The following is a 27,323-nucleotide window of genomic DNA, read 5'->3' as shown; positions in this document are numbered from 1 at the left end:
GCTGCAGCATGTCGTATAAAATGGCGGTAGTAACTGAGTTGACCCAGGACTGACATGAGCTGGAAGATGTTCTTCAGGGGTGGCAGCTGCTGAATAGCCTTGACATACTGGGGTGTCAGTCGAATGCCATTAGTGCTCGAAACATGGCCAAGGTAGGTAACCTGAGGAACAAAAAAAAGACGTTTCTCCCTGTTGCAATGTAAGCCAGCACCCGAAGAACAAGGAAGAGGCGCCAGAGGTTCCAGGCCAAGTCCAGGGTGGAGACGCCAGCGGCTAAGATGTCATCAAGGTAGTTAGCCAACCCCGGAATGTCTCTTCTCAGTGTTTCCAAATAGCACTGGAAGATGGCTGGAGCACTGATGACCCCGAGCGGGAGGCGGTTGTAACAGAAGAGCACAAAAGGGGTATTGATGACCAAGATCATTTTCAATGACTCATCCAAAGGCAACTGGAGGTAGGCATCCTGCAGCTCAATTTTGGCAAACACCTTGCCGCTAGCCAACCTGGACAGGATGTCATCAAACTTGGGTATGGGATAGGAGTCAATAACAGACTGAGAACTGACATTAGCCTTAAAATCCCCACAAACATCAAGAGATCCATTCGGCTTCTCAAGGACAATGATGGGTGTAGCCCAACGACTGTGGTGGGCGGGGGGTCAGGATGTCCTCAGCCTCTAGGTGATGAAGCTCCTGCTGTAGTTTGTTACGGAGGGCGAACGGTACTGAGCAAGCCTACTGGCACTTCAGGACTGCTGAGGGGAGGAGTTTGATACAGGCTTCGAACCCAGAGACCCCCAGAGTTGTGGCAGAGAACACATCTAGGATGTCATCCAGAAGCTGCTGCAAGCGATTGTCTGCCGACAACTGCATGGCCAGGCCTGAGTCATGTATCTCGAGGCCCAGTAAGGGAAAAAAATCCATTCCCAATAAGTTGGTGGGCTTGGGGGGTGGCAATTACCAAAACCCGGGCCGTGACATTGTGAGTGAGGTACTGTACCTGAGCCAAGAACCACCACTGTAGTCGAATGATGTCATTGCTGTAGCTCTTCAGAATAGTATGGAATGGACGAAGTGGCCATTAACCCAACTGACAGTGGGAATCCCCATCGATGATGGTGGTGGAGGATCCTGTATCCACTTGAAACGGGAGAGGAGTGCCATCCAACCGCACAGTCAGAGTGATCACAGCTATCATGTGTGGAAAAACTGACTTCACAATGGAAATTGGCGGCAGTGGGTCCGGCTCTTCCCCCACAGAGTTGGAGGCGTCCAAAACAATGTGGTCCATGGCCATCAACGATGACGACTGACAGACCACCGTTTGTGACGCTGCTTTCTGCAGGCTGAACAAGCCACCCACTGGAAGTGGCAATCTTGCCTCTGATGTATGACAAAGCATTGACCACAGGAGGGCAACCGCTGTCGCTGCTGCTGCTATGGCCACCATTGGTGCAGGTGGGGACCAGTGCCCTGGTCCTGGAGGGCGGGCGCAGCCTCAGGAGGGGGCTCCGGCACTGCTGCGGCAACTGCAGTTGTGTGAACCGGTGTCATGGGGGCAGGCAGCGAAGACCTGCACTGGGGACTGCAGCGTGGAAGTAGAGCGAAAGGACTGCTCATGAGCATGAATAATGGAGAAACAGGTGTCTAAAGAGGGATCTTGGATAAACAGGTGTATAAAGAGGGATCTTTCAGCTTCAGAAGATCAGTCCATAAGGTATCAACTGGAGCATGGACAAGAATCATATCACGAATGAGTACCGAACCATAAGACTGCTTGCAATGGGGGTTGCCACAGAAAAAATGACAGTCACAGGAGAGACCTTGCAGCGTAGCAATCCATTTCTTTGTATGACTGTGTGGGAAGCTTGTGACGTGCCACCACCACGTGGATCTGAGAGTCAAAATAATCCAATAGGCTAGAAGTCAACGCCTCATAGGAGAGAGCACGAGGTTCTGCATCGGGATGCAACTATTGCAGAAGATGATAAGCTTCCGGACCCACATAGGCGAGAAAAAATGTGCGACACATCTGTACATGTGCTGAATTCCAACCTTATGCCTGCGCAAGACATCAACACAGTATCGCCATCTCACCGAGAAATGCAGTGAGTAAATCACAACATAGTATGGAAACAAGGTCTGCAGCTGCAAGATAGGACAACAAAACATCTAATTTGAATCTGGAAGGTAGTGAGGCCCCTGTTCAGCATTTGCCTGACATTTACGTTAATCGCAAGAGCTTTTGATGGAGAGATGAACAAGCATTTGAACTAACGCCAAGCCATAGTCATAGTGTGCTATTAAAATTTGTTAAAACTAGAATTGTGGGTGCAGCTCAAAGTAAACTACTCATATGCGATATGACAGCAACTGGGGCAGATGTCAAAGGCCTTTTATTGAAGAACTATGAGTCAAAAAGGGCTTTGCATTACCATATGTGTTTATTATTATCCAGTAGGCAGAAAATGCCTCAAATTATGGCCAAATGGATGAGCTGCCTTGGCACACTGCAACACCAATGTCAAGAAGCTGTCCATGGACTGGTGAGGTCATCAGATGTTCCTGGTAGCCATGCTCCAATTGGGAAGCTGACACAAGCAGTGTTCATACAGGGAATCAGACATGAGAGGATTAAAACAGTAGTGGCAGCAAGAGGAGATGATTTAACATTAGTACAACCAGTGGAAAGAAGAAGTCTCTTGCAAAGAAAAGTTCAGTGAATCAACTCACCCGAGAGATTGCTATTTTAGCTGTAAGAGAGGGAGACATCTTGTAAGGAATTGAAATATGTAGAAACACGTCATGAAAATAGCTGCCATGCAGCCAAATTGTAGCAGAGTAGAGAAAAAAAATGGAACATTACCCTGCACTACAACCAAGAAGCACAGAGGAAACACTATGCACAGGTCATCACAGGGAAATAGGGAGCAAGCGGCTGAAAATAAGTTGTCAATGAGATCTTCAAGGACAGCCAGGGCCATATGATCAGGCCAGACTCATGATACATTGTGTTTGTAAGGAAATAGAACACTTGGCCTGAAAGTGTAATGCTGATGCTAAGTTAGTGAATAAAAAGACTTAGAAACTGGGAAACAAAAGAAAGGCATCAGTATGCAGTCAACTCATTCCACAAACTTGCACTCTGTAAACTGCAAGGGCAGAAATGATTTTGAAAATACACTGATAAAAAAAATTGCAATACCAAAAAAATGATTAATGTAAAGAAACTTGAGGAATATGTTTGATACATTTGTCTAGGTAACATATTTAAGTGATTTACAATGCAAGATCACAGGTTAATGTAAGTGTGAGATAAGTCACTGCAAATGCGATATAAGCATGCAAATGTGTATGCATTATGTTGCACAGGTGCCAGATGGCAGTTTGTAGGATGGAGTTCCGTGCATGTTGCACTTGGTCAGTCACTAAAGGGATGTTTAATGCTGTTTGTGGATGATGCTGGAGTTATTGTCCAATGATGTGCCATATGTCCTCGATTGGAGGCAGGCCTGGTAATCAAGCAGGCCAAAGCAACAAGGCAACACTCTGTAGAGCATGTTGGGTTACAACAGTGGTGTGTGGGTGGGTGTCATCCCATTGGAAAAACCCCTGGGATGCTGTTCATGAATGGCAGCACAACAGGTTGAATCACCAGACTGATGTACAAATTTGCAGTCAGGATGCATGGGTAACCAAGAGTGTGCTCCTGTTGTCACAAAATAAAAAAATAAATCACACCCCAGACCATAACTCTATCAGTTGGTCCAGTGCACAGACAGGTTGGTTGCAGAGCCTCAACTGGCCTCCCTGTAACCAACACATGGCCATTACTGGCACCAAGGCAGAACCAGAGAAGACAGGAAAGACATCCTGTGAGATGGTACATGAACAGGCCCACAAGAAGACAAGACTTTAAGGATTAATGTGTAGGACACATATCTGACAGAAGGAATAGTGGAGAAGCAGCCTTGGTGATTGTCAAGAGAGACACATTTTGAACACCACAAAAGGTCATATTGGAATGAAAACTTCCTGGCAGATTAAAACTGTGTGCCGGACCGAGACTCGAACTCTGTGCCAGCACACAGTTTTAATCTGCCAGGAAGTTTTCATATCAGCACACACTCTGCTGCAGAGTGAAAATCTCATTCTGCGTATTGGAATGTTCCAAACTGAAAACAGAAGCAGTACCTGACATGGGAAAGTGAGGAATGCCATATACATAGTACAGTTTCAGTGGACCAAAAGACATGGTCGTGTATTATTAAAGGAAATGGTACAAGTGAATCACTTAAACAAAGAGAAAAGACTTCAATTATTGAATTATGTATTGTGTATCACGAAGTATTTCACCATCCTCAAGATAGATGAATGTCTACTGGGGCGGTGAAGCATGAGATTAAGTTGAAACCAGAGGTGCAAGGTACAGTGATGAAGGGAGGATATCATCATGCTGAGCACAAGTGGGTGAAATTTTCCATTATTGATGATTTCGAAGAGGAAGGAAGGCTCAGAAAAGTGAAAGTGGAGAACAGTTATGGACTCTACCAGAGATTAAATAACATCTCCATTAGTGCTGTATTTTCTCTTCTCATACTGATCAGATTTTATATAGCTTAGACTGTGCAAAGGATTACCACCAGATACTGTTGGATGAGGATGATAAAAGATAACCTTCTCCACTTCAGAAGGGCATTACGAATACAAAAGATTGCTGATGGGAATAATACATAGTGGGGACACTTTTCAGAGACTGATGAACATGGTACTAATTGGACTTCAGGGACAAAAGATGTTTGTATATTTAGATAAAGTGGTCATCTTCAGAGTTACATTAGAAGAGCATAATGCCAGACTTGGAGAAGTGTTTGAGGGGTTCTGATTCCACAATTTAAAACTGGAGGTTGACAAGTATGAGTTCCTATGGAAGACGTAACTTACTTGGGGCATGTAATTACAACAGAAGAGTTGAAACCACATAAGGTAAGCATGATACAATATATCCAAACCCAGAACCACAAAGTAATTGAAGAGCTTTCTATGGGTAGTGTCCTTTATCATTATACAGCAAAACCATTACTTGAATTACTGAAGAAAGGAGAAAACTGCAAGTGGTCAACTCAGCAGAAAGCAGCCTTCCAGGAACTGAAAGAGAAAATAGTTAGCCCCTTGATCTTACAGTGTCCTGATTTTGCAAAGCAATTCATAATTACAATAGACACTAGCAAGCAATTGATTGGCACCCTCTTGAGTCAAGGAGAATTAGGACATGATTTTCCACTTGCCACTGTGTCCAGAATGCTGAACCATGCTGAGAGATGGTATACGATGATCGAGCGACAGCACTACCAACTTTATGTGTATGGAAAAAAATTCATCGTATGTACTGATTGCAAACCTTTAAAATGCTTGGTGCATATAAGTGATCTGTCATCAAGAGTAATGAAATCCAGATTAAACTGGCAGAATACAAATTCGAAATAACATATAAAAAGAGATTGCAAAACACAGTAGCAGATGGATTGTCATGGACACCAGACGACCCAGCTGCATTCACTGGGAATGTGGTATAATAATGGCATGTGACGAGGGCCTCCTGTCGGGTAAACCGCTCGCCAGGTGCAAGTCTTTCGATTTGACGCCACTTCGGCGACTTGCACATCGATGGGGATGAAATGGTGATGATTAGGACAACACAACACCCAGTCCCTGAGGAGAGAAAATCTCCGACCCAGCCGGGAATCGAACCCAGGCCCTTAGGATTGACAGTCCGTCATGCTGACCACTCAGCTACCGGGGGCGGCCTGGGAATGTGGTGGACATCAACAAGACAGAACAAGACAACCAGTGCTTATTGAAGAGGAAAGGCAAGCAATTCTGAAGCAATTTTACCATTCGCCAATAGGTGGACACCACTAAATCAGTCATACATATTACCATATTAAAATGTATAGATCATGGAGAGGTATGAAGCAAGATGTAGAAGACTACATTCAGAATTGCGATTTTTGTGAGAAGAACAAGATTACACAGAATAAATGAAGGTGTCCTTACTGCTGACTGAAATAACTAACCAGGTATTCACTCACTGTGATATCAACATAGGTGCACCACTTCAGATAATAGAGTGTGGGAATAGATACAGCATTACATTTCAGGATGCCTTCATGAAATTCACTGTAGCAGAGGCAATAGCACAACAGGATGCTGACACAGTAGCTTCAGCCTTAGTGCAGAGTATAATTTGCACTTATGATATACCATTAGTATTACTGAGTGAACAAGGAATAAACTTCCTAAGTGACATATTATAGAGGATTTGTTATTTGCTGAAGATCTAGAATATTCAGTGTTGTGCATACCATCTGGAAACAAATGAACATTCAAAACGATGCATTGTATACTAACATAATACCTGTGCCATTATATGGGAACAAAGCAGGAAAACTGTGGTGAATGGATGCCTTTTTCCCCTTTTGTATATAACACTATAGTGCACCCATCAACTGGGTTCACTACAAAATAACTTTTCAGGAGTATATGCAACATACTAAACATCTTATCATAGGCTCTGGCCAAAGTACAATGCAGTTATGATGATTACATAATGGACCTAAAGGAAGGAATGTGCCAGATGCATCAGGTAGCAAGAAGTTTTAAATATGAATGCAAAGAGGAGAGAAAGGAGTACTGTGATTGCACTCAAAACCCCAAGAAATTTAAGGCAGGAGAAAAGATATTATTATATGACAAATGTTGACATGAGGATGGTGAAAGAAGTTAACAAGCCTGTGGAGAGGACCTTCTTGTGTTGTAAGGACTCAAAGCTCTTATGTAATACTCCAATTAACGAATAAGAAATTCATGACAGTACACATGAACAGATTATAGCAATTCTTTTAACTTTAGACAGGTGAGTGTTATAACCTTTAATTCACTAATAATTTGCGTGGATATACAAATGTAGAAACAATAGTGAGTTTCATGCTACCAACTCCGTATCTGTCACTCAACTTCTGTGCCGTGACATGCGGCCAGCGCCGTTCATAGCTAGGTGGCACTCCCGCGCTCAGTCGAGCTGCGGAGCACCTCTATCGCCGTGTTCGCGTACTGACGTAGCGGCACTTTTAAATCTCGTGGCACTGTCACAACACTTTTCCCCCCTTGAAAAAATAAAAGACACTCACTTCCTTGGAGACATGGACAGTGCAGAGACATCCATGGCCTCTTGGGAGACCCCGGGAAGATCCTGCGGAGAAACACGAGAGTATGGTCGAAAATGTCCAGGACGGAAGCTTGTGCGTGGAACGTGCCTCCTGGACGAGATGATGGGTGAAAACTCCGGAGCAGCATCCATAGGTGTTGTGGACCTGGGGATGTGCTCCAGCGAGATGGGTCCCGGAGAAGGCGGCGTCGCGACTGGGGCCAGTTCCGGCATACTCGGAAGCGGCAGCGACGTTGGCTGCAGCAACACGCACGGGAGATCGGCAGCAGCGGCAGGACTGGCTTCTCGGGCTGGTGGAGGCGAAAGAAGGGGCGGTGGCACCAGCATGGCCACCACTCGTGGGCGCATCTGGTCGTAATGGCGAACAACCATGCCGTCGTCTGTACATATTTCACAAAGCCGGCGGCCGCGAAGACCCTTGACCACCCCTGGAATCCATTTAGGGCGAGATCCATACCCTCATGCCCACACGTCGGCGCCCACCGAGTATTTTCCCGCACTAGGGGACACAGTACTAGGCCTGACAGGGTGAAGCAGGTGCAGTAGAGTGCGCGGTTGGCGGCCATGCAAGAGTTCAGCAGGGCTGCGATCACCCAGAGGTGTGAAGCGATAAGAACTCAGAAAATGCAACAGAGCGTCATCGGTAGAAAAATCAGTAAGGAATTTTTTCATCTGGCTTTTGAAAATGTGGACAAGGCACTCGACCTCCCCATTCAATTGGGGATGGAAGGGCGGTGCTGTAACATGATGAATCCCGTGTCCAGTACAAAAATCACGGAAGGCCTGCAAAGAGAACTGAGGGCTGTTGTCCGTGACAATCGTGGATGGAAGACCTTCTAGCGCAAAGATTTTGGACAAAGCTAGCGTCGTCGCCGCAGAGGTGGGTGACGGACATCTAACAACAAACGGGAACTTCGAGAAGGCGTCAATCAACAGTAGCCAATAAGTGCGGACGAAGGGGCCGGTAAAGTCAGCGTGCACACGTTCCCATGGCTGCGCCGGATCAGGCCACAGAGAGGGCATTGTACGGGGTGCAACCAGTTGTTGAGCACACTGACTACACGCAGCGACCATGTGGGTGATGTCCGAATCGATACTGGGCCAATAAACATGCCTGCGGGCCAGGGACTTAGTCCAAGAAATCCCCCAATGGCCTTCATGCAATAGTTTGAGAACATCTTTGCGAAGAGAAGCTGGCACCACGACCCATGGAGATGCGCCATCCGTGGCCAGAAGAACAACACCCTCACAAACAGACAGACGAAGGCACAAGGCACGGTAGTTGCGAAGGGGATCCGATGCCCGGCCCGGCCCTTGGTCCTGTCCGACCAACCCCGTTGAACAAAACCGATCACCTGACGCAGGACCGGGTCCCGCGCAGTAGCCAACGCGACCTGCGAACCTGTAAGCGGAAAACCCTCGACCGCACGACGTTCTTCCTCATCAATGTGGAAACAGAGTAGTTCATCTCGATCGAAAACCGGGTCGGGGCCCATCGGCAAACGCGACAACGCGTCAGTGTTGGCGTGCTGGGCCATGGGGCAATAGTGAATCTCATAGTGAAAACGAGACAAGTATAAGGCCCAACGTTGCAGGCGGTGAGCTGCCTTATCCGGAAGCGGCGCCGAGGGGCTGAACAGAGAGACCAGCGGCTTGTGGTCGGTGATGAGGTGAAACTTAGAACCATACAAAAAAACGCTGAACTTTTTTAGAGCATAAATGATAGCGAGCGCCTCCTTTTCGATTTGAGAGTAACGCCGTTGGGCATCATTGAGGGTCTTGGAAGCATAGGCGATGGGTCGTTCCAACCCATCCTCATACCGATGGGTGAGAATAGCCCCTAGGCCATACTGTGACGCGTCAGTCGCCAGAACCAAGTGCTGACTCGGACGGAATGTGACAAGACAAGGCGCCGATTGCAAATGAGCCTTCAGGCGGACAAAAGCCTGCTCACACTCGTCGGACCAACAGAAAGGAACGTTTTTGCGTAACAGCTGATGCAGAGGATGAGCCACCGCCGCCGCGGATGGAATGAATTTGTGATAATAAGCAATCTTGCCTAGAAACGCTTGAAGTTCATTGACCGTAGACGGCCGGGGTAGAGCGGTAATGGCCGCAACGTGCTGACGTAGAGGACGTATACCCTCACGGGACAAGTGGAAACCAAGATACACAATGGAGGGTTGGAAGAACTGTGACTTGTCCAGATTGCACTTCAACCCAGCCGAATGCAGAACCCGAAATAATAAAGGCAGATTGCGAAGGTGCTCCTCAGTGGAGCCCCCCGTGACAACAATGTCATCCAGGTAGTTGATGCAGCCAGGAACGGAAGCCGTGAGCTGTTCCAAAAACCGCTGGAAAATGGCCGGCGCGCTAGCGACACCAAATGGTAACCGCTGGTACTGATACAACCCACAAGGAGTGCTGATGACGAGAAACTCCTTGGAAGACGCATCCAACGGCAACTGATGGTACGCCTCCGATAAGTCAAGTTTGGAAAAGAACTGGCCCCCAGCGAGCTTGGTAAATAACTCCTCAGGACGGGGAAGAGGATAAGTGTCAATGAGGCTCTGAGCGTTGACAGTGGCTTTAAAATCGCCACACAATCGCAGACTCCCGTTTGGTTTAGAAACCACCACGATTGGCGATGCCCATTCGCTGGAGGTAACAGGAAGGAGAATCCCTGAAGCTGTTAACCTGTCTATCTCAGCCTTGACACGTGCACGCAACGCCATCGGAATAGGGCGTGCCCGGAAAAACTTAGGGCGAGCTGTAGGTTTAAGAGTAATGTGGGCTTCAAAATCCTTGGCACGACCCAGACCAGCAGAGAACACGGACGAGAATTCAGAACACAATCCATCCAGCTGTTGATACGGAATATCCTCAGATATGAGGTGCAAATCATCATCAATGGAGAACCCAAACAACTGGAAAGCATCATAACCGAACAGATTTTCATTGCCCGCATGATCCACCACATAAAATGTGAGGGGCCGAACAACAGACTTGTAGGCCATGGAAGCATCAAACTGGCCAACTATAGGAATTTTCTGTTTATTATAAGTTCTCAGATTTTGCGTAACTAGAGACAAGGGAGGGGAGCCCAACTCCAAATACGAGCGAGAATTAAAGAGAGTTACTGCAGAGCCAGTGTCCACTTGCATGCGAATGTCTTTATCCAGAACACGAACAGTAACAAACAACTTATTTGTTTGAGAAAGCACACAGTTAACATCCATGTTCGATGCCTCATCCTCGTCGACAGGAACTTTAGGGGATTGACACACAGAAGCAATGTGGCCTTTTTTCCTACATGAATTACACGTGGCCCAACGTTCTGGACACGCGGCCCTGTCATGCTGTACAAAACAACGTGGACAAGAAGGAAGTGCGGAACGAACCTGCTTCTGTGGCTGCTGTTTTCGCTGCGAGCGTGGCGGCCCAACGCGACGTTGTTGACGTGAGTGAACCGCCGCCACATCGTCGGTCCCCTGGGAAACAGGCAAATTGTCCGTGTCGAAAGTGGTCTGTATAGCGCCTACATCACACCACATGTCTATTTGCGCACCAGCAGCGTGAGACACTTCAAAAGATTGAGCGATGCTTAGAACTTCCGACAACGACGGGTTTGGCAGTTGTAAGGCACGTTGCCGAACTTCTTTATCAGGAGCAAGCCGTAGAATAGCATCCCTAACCATTGAATCAGCATAAGACTCATGATGAGTGTCCGTGACAAACTGACATTTCCTACTCAGACCATGTAGTTCCGCTGCCCAAGCCCGGTAAGATTGATGGGGCTGTTTACGACACCGGTAGAACGCCACGCAGGCGGCAACGACGTGGGTGTTTTTTCAGTAATAGTTAGACAATAAGTCACACATTTCTTGGAAGGACAGAGAGGCAGGTTCCCGCAGAGGGGCTAACTGAGATAGCAACTGATAGATCCGTGGGGAAATCCAAGATAGAAATAACGACTTACACATAGGAGCGTCGACAATGTCGAAAGCCAAGAAGTGTTGCCGCAAACGTTTCTCATAATCCTCCCAGTCTTCAGCGGCCTCGCCGTAAGGAGGGAACGGAGGCGGAGAAGAGGAAGACAGACGATGAGTAAGCGACGTCGACAACGCCTGAATAGCAGCCGTCAGCTGTGTTTGTTGTTCAATGAGCACTTGCAGAAGCTGTTCCATGTCTGCCCAGACACGAATGCACAATTCCCCAATGCAGGAAAAAAAATATCCGACCTCGTCGCCAAGAAGTGTTATAACCTTTAATTCACTGATAATTTGCATGGATATACAAACGTAGAAACAATAGTGAGTTTCATGCTACCAACTCCGTATCTGTCACTCAACTGCTGTGCCGTGACATGCGGCCGGTGCCGTTCATAGCTAGGTGGCGCTCCCGCGCTCAGCCGAACGCCTCTATCGCCGTGTTCGCGTACTGACGTAGCGGCACTTTTAAATCTCGTGGCACTGTCACAACAGTGAGATTGTGATCAAGTTCACTGATGTGTTCTGAAACATAAATGAGAAAGGATAGGCTCAATTCTACCTTAAAACTGATTAAAGAGGAAAGTCAAAAGGTAGAGTTAATGGAGACACTGTGATGGGTCTTCGGAGACATGCTGACCACCAGTTACTATCCTCCTGTTAACCCTGGCAGCACCAGTAAACAGGAAGAAAGGACAGAGATGGAATACATTAGTGAGAAGTATTAAGTTGAAAGATTAGACATCCAGAGTGTAAGGGAAACCTCTCTAACATTACTGATGGCCATAAGATGATGCTGCTGGGTGGCTTTTGATGAGTGGGTGAACAACAGTGACTTCAATTCAGTATAAGCCAGTTGCCTACTGGATGCAGGAGTTCAACACCACCAGAGAGGTATATTACAATGCAGAAGGGAAAAATCAAGATCACTAGCATCGTGTGGGAAATTGTGACATACATCAGTTTATGGAAGTTAAAAGAAAATGCTGACGAGACGATACGCAAGGTACAAGCTGCCATAGCTCATTGGCATAGATACTATAATACAACACACCACAGGGGAAATGGTGGAAGGGCTGAAAGACAACAGAAGAGAATCACAGGCATTGATTACGCAGCTGGCATGTCGTGAACAATGGCTTCAGTAAGGACTTTTTGCACATCGTAGGATCAGCCAGTATGCTTTTATTCGGTACGTTAAACAAACAGGACACCGAGTACTTTGAGACAAGAAAAAAGCAAGTGGAAAAGGAACAGAAGCAACTATTGCACTTAAGCCAGGAGGAAATGGTGATAGTGAAACCCGCAACAACCAACTTCAAGAATACAAAAGGAAGTCGGCAAAGGTTCTCTGATATCCTGCAGACCAATATGAACAAAATTAAGAAACAAGCTTCTAAATTTCAGAATGAAACAGACCAGAGATTGCAGTGGCTAACCTTAGAGACAGAATTTAATGAGCAGATGATGCAACTGATAGTAATATTCCAAAAAATTCAGAGGAGAATACAAATGGCTACCGGCAGCCATTGTGAATGTACAGAAAGAGATATTAGCATTCCTTATCATCAACCACACACAAGTGATAGAATACCTCCAGTTAATGAGGGATGACATCGGCAACGAGAAGTTTCCATTAACCTTGAAGAAGAGAATGGCTATAGGTTCCTCCAAATAACAGAAACCTATATGTTCCTAACAGACACAAGGTTACCACATGTATTGAAAGTACCCCTAGCATAGAAGCAAACTTTCAATTTGATACAGGATACTGCCACTATCTGTAAGGAGAAAGGAGGATTAGTAGGTATATTTGGCTCCAGAAATGGACTATCTTTTAATAGGCGATGCTAAACAACAACTGCCATATACCTGCATCAGCTACACTATATGATCAAAAGTATACGGACACCCCCAAAAACATATGATTTTCATATTAGGTGCATTGTGCTGCCACCTACTGCCAGGTACTCCATATCAGCAACCTCAGTAGACATTAAACATCGTGAGAGAACAGAATGGGGTGCTCCACGGGACTCACGGACTTCGAACGTGGCCTAGTGATTGGGTGTCACTTGTATCATATGTCTGTACGTGAGATTTCTACACTCCTTACATCCCTAGGTCCACTGTCTCTGATGTGATAGTTAAATGGAAATGTGAAGGGACACATACACTACGAAAGCATAAAGGCCGACCTCATGTGTTGACTGACAGAGAGAGACTGCCGACAGTTGAAGAGGGTCGTAATGTGTAATAGGCAGACATCTATCCAGACCATCACATAGGAATTCCAAACTGCATCAGGATCCACTGCAAGTACTATGACAGTTAGGCATGAGGTGGGAAAACTTGGATTTCCTGGTCTAGTGGCTGTTCATAAGCCACACAACACGCCACTAAATGCCAAACGATGCCACGCTTGGTGTTAGGAGCATAAACATTGGTCAATTGAACAGTGGAAAAATGTTTTGTGGAGTGATGAATCATGGTACACAATGTGGCGATCCAATGGTGGGGTGTGGGTATGGTGAATGCCCGGTGATCGTTATGTGCTGGCATGTGAAGTGCCAACACCAAAATTCGGAGGCAGTGGTGTTATGGTGTGGTAGTGTTTTTCATGGAGGGGATGTGCATCCCTCGTTGTTCTGCATGGCACTATCACAGAACAGGCCTAAATTGGTGTTTTAAGCACCTTCTTGCTTCCCACTGTTGTAGAGCAATTCGGGGATGGTGGTTTCATCTTTCAACATGATCGAGCATATGTTCATAATGCACGGACTGTAGTGTAGTGGTTACACGACAATAACATCCCTGTAACGGACCGGCCTGCACATAGTCCTGACCTTATAAGCTCCCCTCTCCTTGGAGACTATATGGATTAATTAATGACTATTATGTTACAATCCTCTCGTTGTAGTTGACCGTGTATATCAAGACTTCGTTCATTGTTAAATGCAATGGTATGGTACTAACTGATGGAGACGCATTAAAAACTGATAAAATTTAATTTATTTCCTTTATCACACTGCACAAACGTAAACACACTATTATTCAAACTGTGTGCTACTACTATTAAACATAGAGATAAATCCTTCGCTACGCAACCGCCTTTGGCTCACGCAGCCTATACCTTCCACAGCCTCTCAACAACTGCCTCTGCTTGCGACTCTCTGGGCCAGTGGGCATTGTTGCCCTACAGAGAACAACCACTTACAGATACTACACACAAGTACCCTCACAACCCGAATCCTACAGAACATCTTTGGGATGTTTTGGAACGCTGACTTCGTTCCAGGCCTCACCAACCGACATCGATACCTCTCCTTAGTGCAGCACTCTGTGAAGAATGGGCTGCCATTCCCCAAGAAAACCTTCCAGCACCTGATTGAATGTATGCCTGCGAGAGTGGAAGCTGTCATCAGGGCTAAGGGTGGGCCAACATCGTATCGAATTCCAGCATTACCGGTGGAGAGCGCAATGAACTTGTAAGTCATTTTCAGCCATATGTCCGAATGCTTCTGATCACATACTGTATATTGCAAAGCATTAGCACAAGCCCAAAAGATGCACAAGCCCACATCTGCAATTAAAAACAATAAGAGCACAACCTCTGTAAGATAGGTCTGTTGAAACAACCATGCAAGAGTTTCGAAGTAACTATATCAAGAAAATAGTATCAATCACAAATAGCATTTGGATAACCCCAGAACCAAATGAATGGACCTACATGGCCCACAAAGCGGAAGATTAACGGTGTTACATGATGGTCATGAATCAATAGATATAATAGTGAAAGGAAATGGTAAACTAACATTCTTGGGAAAATGTACAGTATATGGTGAGCAGACTACTACTCACCCAGCAGACAATACAAACTGAGCGAACCTTCTGGACATACTATCCAATGTTAACTTATCCATGAAAGAGGTCCCATTTGAAATAAAATAAAGGCAGATAGTGATGAAGATAGAGAAATAGGCTTCCCCACACCTGCAGACATACGAGGGTGAGTCAAACGAAAACCTTAAATTTGTAATAACAAATCGAAATTTCACGCCATTATCCTGTAAGCTGGTAAGCGTGCTACAAACAGCGTGCAGAATGGCCTGTAGGTGGCAACATAGTGCAGATGCAAACATACCGTCACAGTATCAGTATAAAGATGGCTGCCCCACTTGCGACTTGCACCAGGGAAGAACAGCATTCTGTTATTCGGTTTTTGTGTAGTGAAGAGGTGAAACCTATTGAAATTCATCGACGAATGAAGGTTCAGTACTGTGATGCTTGTTTGTCACAGCAGCAAGTCTACGAATGGAGTAGGAAGTTCACAAATGGTGTGACTTCAGTGGAAGACGCTCCTCGTCCAGGTCAGGCACAACGAGTTGTGACTCCACAGAACATCACAGCAGTTGAAGCCATAGTGAAGGGAGGCCGCCGAGTGACACTGAATGACATTGCAGCATGTTTACAGATTAGTCATGGGTCAGCACACCACTTTGTGCATGATGTGCTCCAGTTTCCCAAAGTGTCTGCAATATGGGTGCCATGGCAGCTGACTCCTGAAATGAGAGAACGACGTGTTGATGCTTGTGAAGAACTTCTTCGACGCTTTGAATGAGAAGGTGATGGCTTCCTTGCGACAATCGTTACTGGGACGAAACCTGGGTTCACTTCCACCAACCGGAAATGAAGAGAGCAAGCAAGGAATGGCACCATTCCACATCACCAAAACCAAAGAAGTTTCGAACAGAACCATCAGCAAGGAAGGTAATGCTGACTCTCTTCTGAGACGAAAAAGGCGTCATTTTGGAGCATTACATGCCTAGAGGGACCACTGTCACCAGTGCATCATACACAGATCTCCTAAAAATCATCTGCAGCCTGCAATCAAATCAAAGCGACATGGATCGGTGTCAGCAGGTGTCCTTCTGCAACATGACAATGCAAGGCCCCACACTGCCCTTACAACAGCTGCAACAATCACAGACCTGCATTTTGAGTGCCTTCCTCATCCATCATACTCACCTGACCTTGCCCCAAGTGACTTCCTTATGTTTGAAGCACTCAAAGATGCAATGGGAGGAAAGAAGTTCCGTTCTGATGAAGAGGTACGCCACGCGGTGCATGAGTCGTTGCACGGGCTACCAAAAGAATTTTTTTCTAAAGGAATTTATGCATTTTGTAAGCGCTGGAGGACTTGCATTGAGTGTGGGGGAGATTATCTTGAAAAGCGATACAGCTTTGTACCACTTCTGCACAATAAATAACATTTAAGAAAAATTTAAGGTTTTCATTTGACTCACCCTCATACATCACTTGCTGGACCTGAAAGGTATAGGGTGGTGGATGCATGATTTAGAAAATAGGTTAGGGTTACATAAAAGGTAGCATAAACAGTGATCCAACTGGAAAACATAGATTTTCTTTTATATGTTAGTGATCACCAACACCCTCATAACTACAGGAGTTATGCTTAAACTTCTCAGATGCAGCATTCAGTGCTGAAAGTGGCCAGAAGAGAAGTGTTAGGACCATGTGTGTGTTAACTGGGGACCAGCTCATGGTAAAATCTCACTTGCATCCCCCCCCCCCCAAGTGAAGTTATTCCCAACCAGAGTGCTACATCACCAGATACACAAGAGCACAGATGAAGAATGTGGAAGATGGGATTAGTTACTGATCACACTTGTGTTATGGGGATGTATTATCAAGGGAAAAATCTAATCTACATATGTACACTTATATGGAAAAAGAAAAGAGAAATCTGTGTATTTATGTATATAGAATGTAACTCATGTAAGAAAGAAGTGTAAAATTAATGTCTAAGATTTGAGGGTGAATCTTTCCCCAGTAAGGAAGGTGTAATGACTGAAACATGAAGGGCTGCCACAAAAAAGAGAAAAATCATCTAAAGGTGAATATTACCTGTAAGCCTGATAACTTAGGTTGACAAGCATTGGGAAACTGCTGATTTCATGCTTACTGATTGCTAATTGGCAGTAAAAAGGGATGCAGTCACATATCTTGTACAAGCATAATGCCTAAAACGTCATATGTAGAGGCTCTCAAACATCAAGAGAGTTTGGCAGAGTTCAGCTAAATTCAAGTGTTCCAGCTAATGACAGCAGCTTTGGATGAACAAGCCTACAGCAGATAATATGTAAGTGAGCAGTCAGACTCAATTAACTCTGTGCACTAAGGACATGCAAAGCTTGCTGTTAGTCCATTATATCCCCTGGGCTACATATTTGTCTACAAGAACCTATGTCTGTATGTCATTTACACTGCGGTGAACACTTGAACCTAAGAGTTCCATTAAAGCAATAGAACCCACCACTTTCATGGTTTGTCATATGTAGTACCATATTATACTGTGCATATGGAAATCTTAACAAAGTTATAGGCCAGGGTGGGCATTTATTCTGGTAACTGGTTGGAGAATCTAGTATAAAACAGTCTCTGCACCCTTCATACCTGACACATGAAGAAGCAATAAAAAGCAGACCAGTAGCCAACCCAGATTCTCATTTCACTATCATTTACCATATCTTCCTCCTTTAGCCTGATATCCAAGTCTATCTGTACTGTCTGTAACTGCAAAATCTCAGCTTGACCCCATCACTGTTTCACTCTTGTACAAAGCCACTCGTGTACCAAGAAAAGGATGACCTAAACATCCCACATCACCTCTGATCTGAGAGTGAGCTTCTAAACTATGTATGTCACAACCCACGTCAGGTTACAAGACTGAAGACTGGTTTGATGCAGCTTTCCACGCTAGTCTACCCTGTGCAGGCCACTGCATCTCTGAATACTACTGCAACGGACATCTATTTAAACCTTCTTATTATATTCAAGCCTTGGTCTTCAACTACAATTTTGACCTTCCACATTACCCTCCATTACCACACTGAGAATTCCTTGAATCTTGAGGATATGTTCTATTAATCAGTCCCAGTGTACCAGCATCAAAAATGCAAAGTCAATTTCATCTTTCAATAGGATTCCTCCTCCCAATATTAATTTCCCTGGAAAGGGAAAAACAAAAACTTTTGAATACTTTTCAATCAACTGAATGAAAAATACATAAAGGGGACTTGGATTGCGAAACAGAAAATACTCATTTTCATCGGGACAATGCAGTTGCCACAAATGGAATCAGTTGATTCATCTTTCAAGATACCCAGTTAATCCCATTATGATGGAAAACCTCCAGGAATGTGGATTAATTAAAGAATAAAGTTAACCAGCTGTTAGAATTGCCGCTGTAGCATTCAGCATTTGTGATGAATATATTCTGGGCAATATGATCACAATCTGCAGGGTGAGGTGCCTCACTATTCCACATCTAATAACATTCTGCACACTAAAAATATTTATAATCTCTTTTTATGTTGACAGGTAGTGACCAAGGGCTCATAAAGCAAATATCAATCTGCTTCTGCGACATCATTAATTACAGTGATAGAGGCATTTTTTTCTGAATGGTGGCATTTGTTGCTTCAGAATAGAAGATCTGTATGAGAAAAATTCAGAGATATAGTTCTTTTGTAGGTCAGACAAGAAATTGTAGAGTAAAAATACACTGAACATGGGGATTTTGTGTTGTTGTTGTTGCACCCACTTGAATGGTGCACCATCTGTAAGTTTACTCACTCTCCATGGACACTAGTACCACCAAGGAAAGTGATACAACATTCAACAGAGTGTGGAGCAAATTTCAAGGTAGTTATACATGATTGATAACTTGTGGTTTCACAATGACACAAACTGACAATGTTTCTGAGAAAAGTGAGTCAATGATAAATAAGCTTTCTATGATTTTAATGATTAAAAGGTAAACTCGCTTTTCATTCAGAGAAAGTGAGTGGTCGCTTTCTCTGGTCATGCATTAGTGAGACATTGAACTTGATAGAAGGTAAAGCCAACATATAAACTGTAAACAGGAACAAAATAGGCTTATCAATGAAATGTGATGCAATTACAATGAGGCAGTAAATGTTCAATTGGTCTTAATAGGGACAAAAATATGTCACTTGACTTAACACATGAAAAAATACTGCTTTCATTTATCATTCTGTTAAATTATCTGCTTTCATCATATTGTCTGCTTTAAATGTTTCAAGGATAATACATTTTTTCCAGTTCCATTCCTTTCAAAACTAAACCACACTGAACCATTCACCATGCTGAAAAGAGTGCTGTCCCTCTCCAACACAGCATCTATCTCCAGTTCAAATGTTCATGAGGGTATTTTCTTATGACATTCTTGATTATGGAATTAAATGAATCAAACATTCCTTATTTGCAGAGTCTCCCATACTCATTTTCATTTATACAGTGATCATGAGCATTACTGTTTAAATATCATCAAACATCTCTTAGATAATACTTACAGCACACAACAAAGATAAGTATTCTTCTGTCAGAGCAAGACCTTCCAGTACTAGACATGTCAGATGTGTAGATCTGGAAATACAGTTATGAAGAGCTCTGAGAAGAAGATCCATCACAAACTTTGTTTGTATAGCTGGCCTCCCAGTTGCTTTACTGGCTCTCTCTCGTGTATTAAACTCTTCTATATCTGTTGAAACAGAAAAGCAACAACTGTATCTTGATGCCTTGAATAATCTTTAAGTTTAGAATTTTTCCTATTGTTATTATTCCGATGTGGTGGGCCCAACAAGTCAGGACAATGAAATTGACATGACTGTTCCACCATGGATGAAATGTTAGCCATGATTTGATCTTTGCAAGCAAAAAATATATGGCTCCATCAAACAATGTAAAATCCAGGATGCCATGTAACAACATTATAGAAGGAAAGGTGCTACTCACCATATAGTGGAGATGCTCAGTCGCGGTAGGCACAACTAAAAGATTCGCACAATTATAGCTTTCGGCTATTAAGGCTTTTGTCAGCAATACACACACATACATACATGTACACACACTCACGCAAACACAACTTGCACACACATTTGCAGTCTCAGACAACTGAAACCACACTGCGAGCATCAGCACCATTGCATGATGGGAGTGGCGACTGGGTGGGGTAAGGAGGAGGCGGGGATGGGGAGGGGGAGGGATAGTATGGTGGGGGTGGTGGACAGTGAAGTGCTGTAGTTTAGATGGAAGAATATAGTCCGCACAATTCATATATATATATATATATATATATATATATATATATATATATATATATATATATATATATATAAAAAACAAAGATGATGTGACTTACCAAACGAAAGCGCTGGCACGTCGATAGACACCCAAACAAACACAAACATACACACAAAATTCAAGCTTTCGCAACAAACTGTTGCCTCATCAGGAAAGAGGGAAGGAGAGGGAAAGACGAAAGGATGTGGGTTTTAAGGGAGAGGGTAAGGAGTCAATCCAATCCCGGGAGCGGAAAGACTTACCTTAGGGGTAAAAAAAGGACGGGTATACGCTCGCGCACACACACACACACACACACACACACACACATATCCATCCACACATATACAGACACAAGCAGACATATTTAAAGATAAAGAGTTTGGGCAAAAAGGAGAAGGTGAATACAAAGTGAAACTACTGGCAAAAACAAAAAGAGAAAATAAGACGACAGAAAAGATTTCGAAATGCAACAGTGACAATAACAAACGTAATTGTTGGGTTCAAATTAATGATATGAATTAATAGAGGGAATGTTTCCCTCTATTAATTCATATATATATATATATATATATATATATATATATATATATATAGAGGGAAACATTCCACGTAGGAAAAATATATCTAAAAACAAAGATGATGTGACTTACCAAATGAAAGTGCTGGCAGGTCGACAGACACACAAACAAACACAAACATACACACAAAATTCAAGCTTTCGCAACAAACTGTTGCCTCATCAGGAAAGAGGGAAGGAGAGGGAAAGACAAAAGGATGTGGGTTTTAAGGGAGAGGGTAAGGAGGCATTCCAATCCCGGGAGCGGAAAGACTTACCTTAGGGGGAAAAAAGGACGGGTATACACTCGCACACACACACACATATCCATCCACACATATACAGACACAAGCAGACAGATTTAAAGACTTTTTATACACTCGCACACACACACACATCCATCCACACATACACAGGCACAAGCAGACATCGGTCTGATGTCTGCTTGTGTCTGCACATGTGCGGATGGACGTGTGCGCGAGTGTATACCCGTCCTTCCCTCCCCCCAAGGCAAGTCCCCCCGCTCCCGGGACCGGAATGACTCCTTACCCTCTCCCCCAAAAACCCACATCCCTTCGTCCTTCCCCCCCCCGGCGCCCAGCGAGGCAACAGTCCGCCGCGAAAGCCTGAACCTTGTGCGCATGCCTGTGCCCGCCCGTGCGTCTGTCGACCCGCCAGCACCCCCCATCCCTGCTCCCAGATATATCCCTCCTACATGGAATGTTTCCCTCCATCATAACTATATATATATATATATGATATGGCTATAACAGAGGGAAACATTCCACGTAGGAAAAATATATCTAAAAACAAAGATGATGCGACCCACCAAATTAAAGCGCTGGCAGGCCGACACACACACAAACAAACACAAACACACACACAAAATTCAAGCTCTCGCAACAAACCGCCGCCCCACCAGGAAAGAGGGAAGGAGAGGGAAAGACGAAAGGATGTGGGTCCCAAGGGAGAGGGTAAGGAGTCACTCCAATCCCGGGAGCGGAAAGACCTACCTTAGGGGGAAAAAAGGATGGGTATACACTCGCACACACACACACACACACACACGTCCATCCACACATATACAGACACAAGCAGACATATTTAAAGACAAAGAGTTTGGGCAGAGATGTCAGTCGAGGCAGAAGTGCAGGGGCAAAGATGTTGTTGAATGACAGGTGAGGTATGAGTTGCGGCAACTTGAAATTAGCAGAAATTGAGGCCTGGTGGATAACGGGAAGAGAGGATATATCGAAGAGCAAGTTCCCATCTCCAGAGTTCGGATAGGTTGGTGTTAGTGGGAAGTATCCAGATAACCCGGACGGTGTAACACTGTGCAAAGATGTGCTGGCCGTGCACCAAGGCATGTTTAGCCACAGGGTGATCCTCATTACCAACAAACACTGTCTGCCTGTGTCCATTCATGCGAATGGACAGTTTGTTGCTGGTCATTCCCACGTAGAATGCGTCACAGTGTAGGCAGGTCACTTGGTAGATCACGTGGGTGCTTTCACATGTGGCTCTGCCTTTGATCGTGTACACCATCTGGGTTACAGGACTGGAGTAGGTGGTGGTGGGAGGGTGCATGGGACAGGTTTTACACCGGGGGCGGTTACAAGGGTAGGAGCCAGAGGGTAGGGAAGGTGGTTTGGGGATTTCATAGGGATGAACTAAGAGGTTACGAAGGTTAGGTGGACGGCGGAAAGACACTCTTGGTGGAGTGGGGAGGATTTCATGAAGGATGGATCTCATTTCAGGGCAGGATTTGAGGAAGTCGTATCCCTGCTGGAGAGCCACATTCAGAATCTGATCCAGTCCCGGAAAGTATCCTGTCACAAGTGGGGCACTTTTGTGGTTCTTCTGTGGGAGGTTTTGGGTTTGAGAGGATGAGGAAGTGGCTCTGGTTATTTGCTTCTGTACCAGGTCGGGAGGGTAGTTGTGGGATGCGAAAGCTGTTGTCAGGTTGTTGGTGTAATGCTTCAGGGATTCCGGACTGGAGCAGATTCGTTTGCCATGAAGATCTAGGCTGTAGGGAAGGGACCGTTTGATGTGGAATGGGTGGCAGCTGTCGTAATGGAGGTACTGTTGCTTGTTGGTGGGTTTGATGTGGACAGTCGTGTGAAGCTGGCCATTGGACAGGTGGAGGTCAACATCAAGGAAAGTGGCATGGGATTTGGAGTAGGACCAGGTGAATCTGATGGAACCAAAGGAGTTGAGGTTGGAGAGGAAATTCTGGAGTTCTTCTTCACTGTGAGTCCAGATCATGAAGATGTCATCAATAAATCTGTACCAAACTTTGGGTTGGCAGACCTGGGTAACCAAGAAGGCTTAGTCTAAGCGACCCATGAATAGGTTGGCGTACGAGAGGTCCATCCTGGTACCCATGGCTGTTCCCTTTAATTGTTGGTATGTCTGGCCTTCAAAAGTGAAGAAGTTGTGGGTCAGGATGAAGCTTGCTAAGGTAATGAGGAAAAAGGTTATAGGTAGGGTGGCAGGTGATCGGCGTGAAAGGAAATGCTCCATCGCAGCGAGGCCCTGGACGTGCGGAATATTTGTGTATAAGGAAGTGGCATCAATGGTTACAAGGATGGTTTCCGGGGGTAACAGATTGGGTAAGGATTCCAGGCGTTCAAGGAAGTGGTTGGTGTCTTTGATGAAGGATGGGAGACTACATGTAATGGGTTGAAGGTGTTGATCTACGTAGGCAGAGATACGTTCTGTGGGGGCTTGGTAACCAGCTACAATGGGGCGGCCGGGATGATTGGGTTTGTGGATTTTAGGAAGAAGGTAGAAGGTAGGGGTGCGGGGTGTCGGTGGGGTCAGGAGGTTGATGGAGTCAGGTGAAAGGTTTTGCAGGGGGCCTAAGGTTCTGAGGATTCCTTGAAGCTCCGCCTGGACATCGGGAATGGGGTTACCTTGGCAAACTTTGTATGTGGTGTTGTCTGAAAGCTGACGCAGTCCCTCAGCCACGTACTCCCGACGATCAAGTACCACGGTCGTGGAGCCCTTGTCCGCCGGAAGAATGACGATGGATCGGTCAGCTTTCAGATCATGGATAGCCTGGGCTTCAGCAGTGGTGATGTTGGGTGTAGGATTAAGGTTTTTTAAGAAGGATTGAGATGCAAGGCTGGAAGTCAGAAATTCCTGGAAAGTTTGGAGAGGGTGATTTTGAGGAAGAGGAGGTGGGTCCCGCTGTGACGGAGGATGGAACTGTTCCAGGCAGGGTTCAATTTGGATGGTGTCTTGGGGAGTTGGATCATTAGGAGTAGGATTAGGATCATTTTTCTTCGTGGCAAAGTGATATTTCCAGCAGAGAGTATGAGTGTAGGACAGTAAATCTTTGACGAGGGCTGTTTGGTTGAATCTGGGAGTGGGGCTGAAGGTGAGGCCTTTGGATAGGACAGAGGTTTCGGATTGGGAGAGAGGTTTGGAGGAAAGGTTAACTACTGAATTAGGGTGTTGTGGTTCCAGATTGTGTTGATCGGAATTTTGAGGTTTTGGAGGGAGTGGAGCTGGAAGTGGGAGATTGAGTAGATGGGAGAGACTGGGTTTGTGTGCAATGAGAGGAGGTTGAGGTTTGCTGGAAAGGTTGTGAAGGGTGAGTGAAGGGTGAGTCGCTTCTGCCTCAGTGTTAATGGTAGTTATATACGTATGCGGTGTCATGCAGGTGAACATTAACATCTGGAGTGTTTATGACAGAGGCACACAGGGCCAACACCTGGCATCATGGTGTTGGGAGCCATTACTTACAATTGCTGTTCTTCTCTGGTGATCGTACAGGAAACGTACACATAAAACATCACTCAACCTGGCGTGATACCATTTGTGCATCAACAAGGCGATGTGCTTTTCTAACAAGACATTGCATGACCATACACATCCAGTGCCATCCAATGTGCTCTCCAAGGTGTATGCCAACTACTCTGGCCATCATGATCCCCAGATCTGTCCACCATTCAGCATGTTTGGAACTGATCTTGCATGGTCTGCAAGACCAACAGCAGATCGGCTCAGCTGAGGCACCAGGTGGAAATTGCATGGCAGGCCATTCCACAAGACTACAGTCATTGCCTCTAAGATTGTCTCCATTGGGCAATTGAAGTCTGCATTGCTGCAAAAGGAGATTATACTGGGTACTAGCACTGACATTTCACATGCTCTGTCAACTATTCAGATACATGTGGTTCTGTTGGAGTGATTGTTTTCTGCATAAGTCCTCACGAGTGTGACAGTAAAATTTCCCTTTGAATTCTTGGTGTTCTTTTTCCAATTTACAATAGTGTACATAACAGATGACAGCCTAGTTTACTTAACTCACAGAAGACAAAACGACTTTTATTTTTCCTCAAATTCATAAGTGTAATTTTACTCTGGCATTCTTCAGCCTTCTTCTTTTCTATTTCTTCTCTCTATCTTTGTTATTTAGATACTCCTTTAGCTATCCTCTTTGTGTTTTTTTTCTGTCATGTTTTCATCAGAAGAAAAGCAGGACAAACACCCAAGCAAGGAAGGGGATCCACAGAAGATTGCTTGCACTGTGAGGCACCATGCAGACACAAGAACCCCCTTCGTACACATGCTCTTTCCGCAAATTTTTGTGCAGGCTCTTTTATTCCTGTTTGCCTGCAATTGTGCACAACAAAAGCAGCATTGTGTGGACATACTTTTATGGCAATGATCCTTTCTCCTCAGGATATGAGGCACTGGTGGAAATTTAGCTATGACGATGGATCGTGAGTTGTGCTCCAGTAGCTCTGTCGGTAGTGCACTTGTCCACAAAAGGCAAATGTCCCAAGTTTGAGTCTTGGTACAGAACACAGTTTTAACCTGCCAGAAGATTTATATCAGTGCACACTTTGCTGCAAAGTGAAAATTTCATTTTGGTCTCCACCCAGTAACTAGCACGCCTACTGCACAGAGGTTCAGTGCCTATAACTGTTCACAATATATCCTTACTTGAGGACAAATTAGTCATGTTATGTGCACTGAGAGCTACAATGGCATCAGGGATTGCAGATGAACCTACAGATGCACAGCCTTTACCCAAGGTGCCCCAACATTGGAACAGCCCAAGGTAGCAGCCTGAAGCCTGAGCATCGTTGCAAACAGTGCTTTAGCTGTTTGCAGATTGCAGCCCATTCTGCCTGCATTCATACTCAACAAGCACAGTCTCTCTCTGTCTTTCACTTTATACAATTATGTAACAGTATGAAACAAAGTAATAGCTCAAGCAATCAGAGACTACAATGACTGCTATGACATGACATGACTGTTGTGATACACAGTTCACTTGACATCTCTAACAGGGTCCCTCTCAGAAGCTGGACAGTCAGATATAGGTACAAGAAAGGTAGCTGTGAAGAAACCTTGGGTAGCAGAAGAAATGCTTCAAATGATTCATGAATAATGGAAGTACAAAAATGTTCAGGAAAAGCCAGGAATACAGGAATGTAAAGTCACTTAGGAATTAAATAAATAAGAAGAGCAGGAAAGCCATGGCAAAAATGGCTGCAGGAAAAATGCAAAGAAACAGAAAAAGAAATGATTGTTGGAGGACTGATTCAGTACAATGTTGAAAACAACCTTCAGTGAAATGAAGAGTACATTGCATCAACATTTTGAGTTCAAGAGGAATTCCACACTTAACTGCAAAGGAGAAAGTGGATAAGTGAAAAGACTATCCTGAAGGAATAAGAGTCAATATGGAAGACATAGGAGATCCAGAGTTGATAAACTCTGGAAATCAAATAAGGTGAAAGTCATAGACAACATTCCTTTGGAAATTCTAAAATCAATGGAGTAAATGGCAGCCAAATGATCATTCAAGTTGGTGTGTAGAATCTGTAAGACTGGAGACATACCATCAGACTTCTGGAAAAATATAATCCACCCACCCCAAAGATAGCAAAATCAGACAAATGCGAGAACTATCACATAATCAGCTTAGCAGCTCATGCATCCAAGTTCCTGACATGAGTAATATGCGGAAGATGGAAAAGGAAACTGAGGATCTGTTAAGAGGATGACCAGGTTCGGCTTTCGAAAAGGTAAAGGTGCAAGAGAAGCCCTGTGGAGAAAAAATCACTTAAAAATAATGGTAAAAAATATAGGTGTCTGCTATAAAAAGTTACATGGACGAAAACTGTTAGTTGAAAAAGCTCATGTCGTTGCAGCTCGTGGTGTTTTTTTACATAAAATTGTAGGAAAGGATATATGTCCAATTATAGGGTTAGACGAAACCTGGGTCAACATTGGAGAATCAGTTAATATATGTTGGACAGACAATAATCTGAATAGCAGTGGTCATCAGCCAACAGGAAAAGCATCCCAATTAAGTGTGGCTCATGCAGGTTCTTCAAAATGTTTTGTGCATGAAGGAC

At 44.7% G+C, this 27,323-nt stretch overlaps 1 protein-coding gene across 1 annotated transcript in view; it reads right to left on the bottom strand.

Annotated features, from left to right (window-relative positions):
- Positions 1-27,323, bottom strand: part of LOC124613752 (centrosomal protein of 78 kDa-like) — a 191,025-nt gene that overhangs the window by 127,869 nt on the left and 35,833 nt on the right. Inside the window, exon 3 of the mRNA XM_047142467.1 lies at positions 19,616-19,803. Within this exon, the coding sequence (XP_046998423.1) occupies positions 19,616-19,803 (188 nt within the window). The remainder of the gene's footprint in view (positions 1-19,615; positions 19,804-27,323) is intronic.

Source organism: Schistocerca americana, chromosome 4 (genome assembly GCF_021461395.2).
Source record: "Schistocerca americana isolate TAMUIC-IGC-003095 chromosome 4, iqSchAmer2.1, whole genome shotgun sequence".
NCBI classification, from domain to species: domain Eukaryota; kingdom Metazoa; phylum Arthropoda; class Insecta; order Orthoptera; family Acrididae; genus Schistocerca; species Schistocerca americana.
Note: the sequence above shows the minus strand (reverse complement) of the source record. Positions and strands in the feature narration are given on the sequence as shown.